This window comes from Balaenoptera ricei, chromosome 1, assembly GCF_028023285.1.
Source record: "Balaenoptera ricei isolate mBalRic1 chromosome 1, mBalRic1.hap2, whole genome shotgun sequence".
In the NCBI taxonomy this organism is placed as follows: domain Eukaryota; kingdom Metazoa; phylum Chordata; class Mammalia; order Artiodactyla; family Balaenopteridae; genus Balaenoptera; species Balaenoptera ricei.
In genome coordinates this window covers 129462705-129473216 of record NC_082639.1, presented here as the reverse complement: position 1 = coordinate 129473216, position 10512 = coordinate 129462705, and the positions used below count along the sequence as shown (strand labels likewise).

The 10512-nt window shown below is 46.0% G+C and overlaps 2 protein-coding genes across 2 annotated transcripts in view; one reads left to right on the top strand and one right to left on the bottom strand.

Annotated features, from left to right (window-relative positions):
- STYXL2 (serine/threonine/tyrosine interacting like 2) overlaps positions 1 to 4885 on the bottom strand; it is a 32224-nt gene extending 27339 nt beyond the window's left edge. Inside the window, exons 1-2 of the mRNA XM_059935514.1 lie at positions 4759 to 4885; positions 4023 to 4148 (exon numbers count right to left, since the gene is read on the bottom strand). Of these exons, the coding sequence (XP_059791497.1) occupies positions 4023 to 4132 (110 nt within the window). The 5' untranslated portion in view covers positions 4133 to 4148; positions 4759 to 4885. The remainder of the gene's footprint in view (positions 1 to 4022; positions 4149 to 4758) is intronic.
- A 2603-nt stretch (positions 4886 to 7488) lies between these two features.
- Positions 7489 to 10512, top strand: part of GPA33 (glycoprotein A33) — a 44164-nt gene continuing 41140 nt past the window's right edge. The window contains exon 1 of the mRNA XM_059903302.1: positions 7489 to 7615. Within this exon, the coding sequence (XP_059759285.1) occupies positions 7573 to 7615 (43 nt within the window). The 5' untranslated portion in view covers positions 7489 to 7572. The remainder of the gene's footprint in view (positions 7616 to 10512) is intronic.

Here is a 10512-nt window from a genome sequence, read left to right as displayed (position 1 = left end):
CTCTTGGATGCAAACTCTTGGAATTTCTATTGTGTATTTTTGTTTTTAGTGATTTCTAGCTTAATTCTGCAAAGGTCAGAAAACACGTTTTGTATGATTTCAAGCATTAAAAATTTGTTGATGTATGTATGGCACAGGGCATGATCTTTTTGGTAAAAATTCCATGTGCACATGATAAGAATCTATATCCTACAGTTGCTGGGTACATGTTCTATAAATGCCAATTAGGTTAACTTTGTTTATTGTTTTGTTTACATATCTTATATTCTTGATGATTTTTTTTGCCTCATTTTATCAGTTGCTGAGGTTGTGTTTTTAAAAATGTACATTTGACTAAGACTGTGAATTCTAATTTTTTCTTCAGTTCTGTCAATTTTTTGTTTTATGTATTTTGAGGCTACTTTATCAGATCATAGAAATTTAAAATGAATATATCTATTATATGGTGAATTGAACCTTAAGTTATTAGGAAACATCCCTCTTTGTCCCCAGTAATGCTTACCCTAAAGTTTTCTTTGTCTTATATCAATAAATCACTTTACTGGCTTGCTTTCCGTTAGTGTTTGTGATTATGGCAGCCGATACTTTCCAAAGTTGGCCACAATGTATCCCATCCCACATGCTCTCTTTACTCTGTGACCCTGATACTTCTTCAGTGGAATGGTGGAGCCTATGTTGCCTCCTTTTGAACTTTTGTGGTCCTTCATGTGACTTCTGAGGCTGGATCATGAAAATCAATGCACTTCTGTCCTGTTTTCTTGGAATTTAGCTCCCAGGCTCTGAGAAAGCCCACACTGGCCCACACGGAGAGATCATATGGAAAGACCATGTTAGGTGTTCAGGCCAATTGCCTAGCTGAGGTCCTGACATGAAGTGCCAAGTATATGAGGATACCTCTATGACACCAGTCCCCAGCTGCTGAGTCACCCCCAGCCTTAAAGTCACCCCCAGTCTCCAAGTCTTTCCAGCTGAGGCCCCAGACATCTTGAAGCAAACAAGCCACACTGCTGTGCCTTGTCCAGGTTCCAGATTGTGAACATAATAAAATGGTTGTTTTATGCCACTAAGTTTCGAGGTTATGAGAAATAGTAACCAGAACAGTGTAGTATAAGTTTTCTATCCTTTGTTAACCTTTGTACATCTTTATTTTTTAAGGTGTAACTCTTGTAAAAAGTGTGTAGGTTTGTAAAAAAATTGTCTGACAATTTTTTTTCTTTTAATTGCAATAGTAAGTCTATTTATGCTTAATGTAATTACTTATATATTTGGGGTTAAATCTTCCATCCTTCTATTTTCTTATTATTTGTTATTCTTTTTCTATATTATTTTTTCTCTCTTCTCTTGACTTCTTTTGGATTGATTATATTTTATGATTGCATCCACCCCTCATTAGCTGGTTGGCTATACATTCTAAATAACTTTTAACAATTATACTAGAAATTACAAATGCATCCTGAACTTCCCTCTCAAATGTAAAGTTTCAGATAATCTCTCAAGATACCTGTCATTAAGCTGAGAGTGAAACATGTAGACAAGAAAGCAAAGAAATAAATTAGGACTGAAGATTACATCTATGGGAAAGAACTATGGATGTGGTTTCTGGCACATGGAGTTGTCTGGTCTCTGTAGATCAGAAACCAATTAAGTTTTTGAAGAGATCACATTTTCCAAGAAACCATGAGACTTAAAAAGCCTTTGGAAAAAAAAAAAAAAAAAAAAGGCCTTTGGGTGGTATAAACCTTAAAACAGCCCTTGGACCCCCAAGTTTCCATAAGCAGGACAAGCCTGTAAAAGCTATACAGCCTTCAAGGAAGACACCCTCTCCAACCTCGCTTCAGATGTGGCTGTGGAGAATAACAGACAAGGCAAAAGCCTCAGGGGGTGAAGCTGGAAGCTCCAGAGAACAGCAGACAAAGGAAATCCACCCCAAGGGTCACATCAAAGTCACCGCTAGGAGGTCTCCCCACTTCTGGGGCAAAGACGCTCAACAGGCTCATTAATTATATGGACTGATGGCTGCTGTTATCTCCCACGCCTCCTTTTATCCTATGGGAGTTCTGTTTTTGTTTCTGTTTTTGTTTCTTTGCAGTTATCCTGGTCAGACCATGAGGAGCTGCATTCAGCCCTGAGGGGGAGGAGGCGTGCCCTCCAGAGAACCTAGCCTTTGAACTTTGCAGCAGTTGGTAAATGGGATTTGGGGCTGTCTCCCTGGGGAGACAATAAGTGTGCTCTATGAGTGGGATTAAAGGAAACACGAATATTAACTGCCTAGAGGGGTTACTGGGGCTGCAACTGCTGTGTGTTCACAAACCCACTTCTTTTCCCTGGGCTCATGGACCTCATTTCCCATCCTCCCTTACAAGAAAGCATGGCCTTGCTGAGGTCCAGCCAATGGAATACGAGCGGAAGCAGAATGGCCGTTTTCAGGCCTGGCCCATAAAAACCTCCTGAGAGATTCTTCGTGCCCTTTCCCATTTGGTCTTGTTGCTGACGAACACAGCGACTTTAGAAGTCGGGCCTTAAAATGGAGGATCTACAAGCTAGAAGGAGCCTCAGTTCCTGAATCACTGCTCAGGTACCTGTTCTGAAATGTATTTGAGTGAGAAAGAAATGTCCATTTGCTATTACAGCTGGCATTACCCTAACTACTACACGAAGCCATCGCCTACCCTGACTCACCGCACGCTACCTCTGCCTTGTCTGGGAGTGTAGACAGAGAAGGGTTAGATTTTAAATCTCTCAATCCTAACAGGTTTTCTAAGTAGAACATAAGGCTCAATTTTAAAGTAAAAGTCCCCAAGCTCCATTTGGACAAAGTGCCTTGGCCCCTGGATGATGAGCAGCTGCCTTTGCTCCCATTTCACTCCAAAGGGGAAGCCTGTTTGAGCCCTGAGAAGCAGGAGCCAGCAAGACCCCAGGAGACATGAGGAAAAGGAAAGTCAAGCAGAATCAGAGGTACTCTGATGTAAAGTTACCTTGACATATTCTGAGTCTTTCCTTCCCTTTTTCTAGGTAAGGAGGCATAGACTCAAGAATTAAAGTGGTTCTTCACATAAATTTGGTGACAGAGCTAAGATTAGAAGTCAGATCCCCTACTATTATTTATGGCAGAAGAAAAAGGATAGGCATATACACTACTGCTTTAGCAGGCAATTAAGCATTTCTTTGATGCCTTATGATTTTTCTTAAAATTTTACACAAATTTTTCATTCTACGTCATCATATATCCTCAATGATTTTATGTAAAAGAAACTTTAAACTTACTTGTCACAAAATAAAAAAGACCCTCCAGGAAGATGCATGTGGTCATCTACCCCTGGGCACACTGCCACTTACCCCCAGGCATGCACAAATCCCGGTTTGAAAGACACAGCTTGATCATAGATACAAAATCATCTTAGTACTAGGATCTGATGTCTTAGGGTCCTCTTCCTGTCCTGATGCGTTCTCTTATCTATGATCTATGGTCTACCCTTCCCTGGTGGTCCAGTGGTTAAGACTCCATGCATGGGTTCGATCCCTGGTTGGGGAACTAAGAACCCACATGCCGCAAACAAACAAACAAACAAAAAACAGAAAAAATAAAGCAACTGTGATCTGTGGTCTACCATCCCCGTTTCCAACCTCAGTTCTAGGAACTCAAGCACTATCATCCAGGGAGAACTGCCAGACTCCTACTCATCCTTTGAGGTTCAAGTCCAGCATCATCTCCTCCAGGCAGCCTCCTATGACAATTCCAAGCCCAGGTGTTCCTTTTCCTGCCCGCCCCCCCACTCACCCCCACCCCACCACTAGACCCTAGGCATGCTAATGCTAGCACTTACCATGCCATGTTGCAGTGTGGTTGTGTGCATGTTTGCTTCCTCCAGAGAGTATGACACATAAAAAATACTCAACAATGTTTGCTGAATGAGTGAATTTAAGGTGGTGGCTGCAGGCTCCCTGGGGCCCACTTGTCATCATGCTCCCTAGCCCACTCCCGCCGTGGTTGGAGGGGTGCAGAACTCAGCAAGTGCACTTACTGGCTGGGGGAGGGGCTCCGGAGGTACCGAGCCTGCACGGCTCTCACATTGGCTTCATCCTCTTCACCTGGGACTACCTGCTCCTCTTCTGGGTCCCCACTTGTTGCCATGACAGCCTGTCAGCCTCTGTAGGTTTGGCATGAAAAGGGCAGTTAGAAAACCTGATTCTGGAGGTTTTGTTGGGGGAAAGGGTGTGTCAGTGATGTCACCTCAGTGGAACTAGGAATGGGAAAGTCACCACGTGTTAATAGCCTGGTGGGGAAATCACTCATGAGGAAAACCCAGTCAGACTTGATCCAGCTACTGTTATCAGGACACCAAGATGCACACCCCGGCCGGCCGTGTAAACAGCCCACCTTGGAGTTGCAAGATTTAAGAAGTGACAACTTGGCTCCTTCCACAGATGCCAGCAAGAAAGCAGTGAGGGGAACCAGAAATTTGCCTCTCTCTCTCCCTCTCTCTCTCTCTCTCTCTCATACACACACACACACACACACACACACACACACAATCTTTTGTCTTTACCGGGAAGATGCCTTCTTCAGCGTCTCTAACCAAGGTCACAGGACCCACTACCTTTAGCTCACGCGCCATCCCACAGCCTATTAAGGAATATGAGATCCCCCAGGAGCTGGTCCCAGACATGGCTGGGCCCTGACACTCAGGGCAGAGCTGCTGCCCCTTTGTTTGTAAGTCCTGGGCTCGCAGGACAAAATGAAGGGAGAGGCACACTCACCGCTGATCTGCCTGTGTCTCCACACCACGGGACAGCCACTCAGGGGCTGAGGGACCCAGACGAAATGGCCAGAAGCTCCGACCAGTGACAGGGACCGACCTCCCCTCTCCAGTGTTCCTTCTCTGAGGGGCAGGACAGCTGTTCACAGGAAACCCTAGCTAGCTTCTAAATTTAGCCTCTGGTCCCACAGCCTGGCAGATCTCTGGGAGGAAGGAATGCAGGCTCAGGACCCAGACCCGAAAGCAGGCCCCACTTAACTCTTTCCCTCCTGGCTGATTTTCTGGACACTGACACTGAACAGCAGAGTTGGGAGAGGTTCATTCTTCGTAGACAGAGAGGCCTAAAGAAAAAGTTTGATTTGGGCTCTCTCTCCATACCTTCCAGCCTGGGGCTGCTATTCAAAGTGCTTCCTGAAGATAATCTAAAGCCAAAGATCTAGAAGAATAAAATAAATTGTACTTTAACCCCATGTCAGCACAGAAGGGGTTGGGAAAAAAATACCAGATATATGGAATGGAGAGGGTCTTCTGATAGATGTTGGGAGAGCATCGTGGTGAGACTATAGGGTAGTCATTTCTTGGGACCAGGGCTCCATTTCTTTGGACAGAGATGACTCTGGATACTGAACTGGACAGTTGTGCACCCCTTCCATAACCCCTGCCCCACATTCACCTCCCATGGTGATGGTCAACTGGCAACCCTGGGTGATATAAACTTTCCATGAGCTTCGTAAACTTCAAATGTGCTCATAACCCACCCTACTCCACTACACCAATTCCCACCATCATTACGATCAAAGCAAAGTCCAATAACCCAATAGTTCACTCCCTCACCCTGCACATTCTATAATGACCCTATTCCTCCATCCATCCATTCATCCATTTGTCTGCCCATTCACAAATACCCACTGATATCTATTATGCATCAGGCTCTATACTTGATCAAAGTTAGTAAGACACACAATTACAGACTTAAAATGGTGCTTCTTCCCAGCTAGGTGGAACAATGCTTGGTGCAATAACAATTGGCTGAATAAATGAGTGAGCTCACAGTTATTAGGAGGGATGAGACACAGACCAAAAATAACTCAAGCAGAAGGCAGAATGTAGTTAGTTAGTATCCCAAGAGAGATCCAGAGTGCTGTGTGAGTTCAAAGGCGGGAGAGAGCCCTTCTGGCTGAAGAAGTCAGGAAAGGCTTCATGAAAGAACAGATAATATATGAGCTGCCCTTTAAAGCACATGTTGGATTACAACAGCAGATATGGTGGGGGGAAGGAATTCCAGAGGGGTTGGCATGGAAAAAGTTTTGGGGTAGCAAAAATTAGTTTCATATAGTGGTTAGAGCTTTGAAGAAAGAAAACAGGGTTGTGTGCAGAAACTTGGCAAAGCTGGGATGGGGGCTCCTTTGGATAGAGTGGTCCAGGAAGGCATCTCTGAGGAGGCACATGGCATCACTAATGGCCAAACCCCTGTCCTGGGCGTCAAATAGGGCCTCAGTGAGTGTCTGTTGAAGAATGGAAGAATGACCACAACTGAGTAAACATGGGAGTTCAATTCACCTCCAGACTTCAAGGTTCCATGAAGATGAAAGGTGGTATGAGAAAGAGGTGAGATGAAGGAGGGAGGGATGGAGAGTGGATGGGAATGGGGCAGAGGACTGAAGGGTGGCATCAGTCAGGGCGAGGCTTAAGATGACAGACTCCCAGCATAGGGAAGAAGGTGGGTGGGAGGTGGAGGAAAGATGGAGGGCCAACACACCTAAGAGAGGCAGCAGATAAAGAGGGGACCACATAGGAGGAGAGAGGACAGAGGGCTTCTGTCTTCTTTATACCCTTTAAACCCTTACTCACTACCCCGGAACTCACAGAGGGTGACATCTGGGTCCCTAACCTGGTGGATTAGAAATCAGAAAACCACTTCTTAGCTATGTGACCTTGGAGAACCCATTTAACTTCTTTGAGACTTAGAAGCCTGTTTGTAAAATAGAGAATCATAATACTCATTTTGTTCTGATCACCCAGGTCTAAGGTGGAACCGCTCCACTGCCCCAATTTCATTATCTATGTCATTTCCCAGGTCATTCTCCCTGGCACTCTTTAAGTAGGGTGACTTGCCATCCCAGTTTGCCTGGGATGGAGACATTCCTGGGACATAGGACCTTCTGTTTTAAAACTGCGAGAGTTCCAAGCAAACTGAGACAAACTGGTCACTGTATTTCTATCTTGGTTGCTTGTATACTATCTTCCTCCCTGACCAGATTAGTAGTTCTCTGGGGGTAGAGATTTCCAGTCTTCCTCATGACTGTGTCTCTAGCGTGGTTGTGGGGTGGTGGTGAGGTAGACCAGGAAGGGAAGTAGATTAACAGATCGTATTATGCCTCGAAGTATTTCAGCAATTGTGACTAACACCCTTCTTTTATTGGCTTTGAAACCCTTCCTCTGAGATCATTTCCCTTCATATTACGAGGCGGCAACTTCCTGTCCCTTATAGGCGAAGCCCACGTGATAGTGAGAAGCTCAGGACTTTGCCCACCTGCTGGGTGGACGGAAGGCAGGGGCGGTAACTGAGAAGGCGGGGCCTTTGGTGAAGTGGGTGGAGCAGGAGTCCAGTCCCACAGGTGAGCTCACCTGTCAGTCCAGCCGAGGGGTGGGCCATGGGGGCCAGGCTGGGCAAAGGTAGACAAGAAGGGAGAAACCACAGAGATCGAAGTCTGGACTGGGCCAGAGGCTGTCGTAGCTTTAACCAGTCAGCCCAGACTGGTTAAATTCAGGGGCCCACCCCAGGCTGGACTCGGGGCAGAGAGGACGCAAGACCATGGAGGGGAAGACGCAGCCCGTGCTGTGGATGCTCTGTGCAGGTGAGTAGTGCCCAGGGGTGGGCGAGACAGGGGCTGAATGCTGAGGGTCTCCCAGAGCCCCCCCAGGGAGGGCCTCCAATGACACAGCTGTATTCGTGCTGGGCAGAATGACACGTCTGTCGTTCAAAAAGCAGGTTCCAGGCCAGCACCCAGAATCAGAATGTTTTTTATTCTCATATTAGTAAATAAAATTCCAGCCCATTTCTAGAATTCATAGTACTCTCAAAACTATATTTTCTGATCCCAAATCAGATCATCAGATCAGACATAAGATCTGACAATTGGGACAAAAATATTTAAAATCAGGGTTGTCCCAGAAAAGCCAGGATGTGTGGATCCAGGATTTGTGTTCACTACCTGAGGTTTTTTAATCATTGCCTTAAAACCAGAGAAAGAGGCAATGATAAGAGTGATAACATCTGTTATCACATATAGGGAAACTGAGGCAGAGAAAGGTTGCAACTTACCCAATATCATTTACAGACCAAGAGAAGACTCAAACCCTTCGAAAAACAGCCAGTTGGAAATAGAACGACCCTTTCCAAAGGCCAAAGCCCTTTAGCTCCCTTGATACTCTGGTCATTGAAAACTCAGAACATGGGGGAACCCCACAAAATAAAAACCAGACATTCGCTGATATAATGGTAGACTCCAAATCAAGTGCTAAATAGCAAAGTCGTTGTGTGAGGACCCACAGGATGCTAAGGGTTAGGATGGAGGTCTTGGCGTTAAGAGTCCTGGGCACCGACAGGAAGTAGAATGAGCAAGGAAGTTGATAGATGGGGGTTGGGGGGATTTTAGGAGTATCTTTAATTCAGTGTATTTGAACATGCTGAGAATCTCATCAGCTTGCAATTTATTTATTTATTTTAAAATTCAGCCACATTTTAAAACTAAACATATTATTTCTCATTGAATGAAAGATTCTTTAAATTCTGTAGTGCTTTACAACTGGCAAAATTTCACACACATGATTTCATACAATCCCATAACAACCCTTTTTTTTCCTCCTACTCCAATCTTGCTCCTCCCCTCTTCCTTCTCCCCACTGGTAACCACTAGTTTGTCCTCTATGTCTGTGCGTCTGCTTCTTTTTTGTTTTATTCACTAGTTTGTTGTATTTTTTAGATTCCACATATAAGTGATATTATACAGTACTTGTCTTCCTCTGTCAGCTTGCAATTAGAAATTCTTGTGGGCTTCAGGGATCTGGCAAAACTGGGGCGTGTTGTCGAATCCAAGTTCGTGTGCCCCATGCACAGTGAGGCCAAACAAACCGAAATGTCGGGGTTTGGAGCAGAGAAAGTTTTATTGCAAGGGCAATGCAAAGAGAACAGGTGGCTTATGCTCAAAAGAACCGAACTCCCCAATAGGTTTCAGGGAAGCATTTTTAAAGGCAAGGTGAGGGAGAGGAGTCACAGGGTATGTGAACAGCTGGTGCACATTTCTCTGATTGGTTGATGGTGAGGTAACAGGATGGTGTCACAGGGGTTAACATCACCAATCCTCAGGCTCCAATAGGTCTGGGGGCTGCATACTCATGGTCATCCAGTACTTAACTTCTTGCATTTGCTGGGGGTTTTAGCAACTGTAAAACAACTCAGGAAATGTGCATCAGATACCGCTATCTAGGTACTTCAGGGAGGAACTAAACATTCTGTGACTGCAGTATGGCTGATTTACTATTTAAATTCTTACCAGTTCTCCTGGCCCAACTGCTATTTTTGCATTAATTCTTGATCCAGACTTTTGTGACTCAGGGGAGGTGTGGGAGATGAAAGCTTTTCTACAAACAAGAGACAGGCAGAGGACATGGGGAGAGGAGTCTGTCCTGCGAAGTCCCCATGGAATCCTGCTTGGTTACAGGAAGAGGTGAAGAGTTATACCAGGAAACTTGGGAGCCCCAAGGCCTGGGAAGCAGAATGGAGGAGGGTCTGAGTTAGAGCTCACTTTTCAGCTTCTACAGGCAAGCCCCAGGCCAGCAGGCCTGCCAGCCCAGGGTGGTTCTCCTAGGCCCCCAGGCTCCCCCTCCTCCCCCATCTCTCAAAACATGACCTTGGAGCCCTTGGCTGGAGAATAGCCCAATGCTGGGGAAGGGTTGGGTCAAACTCAAAGGCCCTGCCAGGAGGCCCATCTAACTGGGGCAGAGGGGCCCTCATCATCAGGTTAGAGGGCATACTTGGTTCATTCCTTCATCCAAACAGCTCTTTACTGAGCACATAGTTTGTGCAGGCACCACAGGAGTGAGGGGTCTGGAATGATTGCAGTCATGAGGGACCTGTCTCAGCCATCAGATTCAGACCGGAAGGATGTGCTTCAAGCCCAGAGGGTAGGAGGCTGAAAGGAAATGACCACCCTTTCTGGGCTGGGCCAGTGACCTCTGATCCTCTTCTATAGAGTCTAGAAGCCTCCCCCCCTGCCCCACCTCCTCCCCTACCCCAGTACACACCCTTGCATTTGTAGTCTGGCTGCAACCCAAAACCCATGCATGAATCAAAAGAAGGGATTTGGGCTTGGGAAAAAAACAAAACAAAACAAAACGTGCACCCAGCTTAGACTGAAATGTGGACTTAACTGTGAACTGCCTGGAGCAGTACATTTCACCTCTTCCTGTGAGAAGGCATGTGACCCCTGGGTGAACTCATCCAGCTCAACCAGTTCTTGGGTTTGTGTTCAGACACACTGATAAAGTGTGTCTTTTGCCCCCACCCCCTTCCCTCCACCCTCCCAGAGTGCCCTGCCTGGCATCACGGGCTCATCACCTTTGCCTCCATACTTTACACTAAGGGGAAGGGGCCGGAGTAGTGGGGCCGGGGCAGCTGGGCTTGGTGGCTAGCTCCGGGCATGCGTTTGCCAAGTGGAAATGTTTGGGGTGACATAGCCATTGCTATGTACAA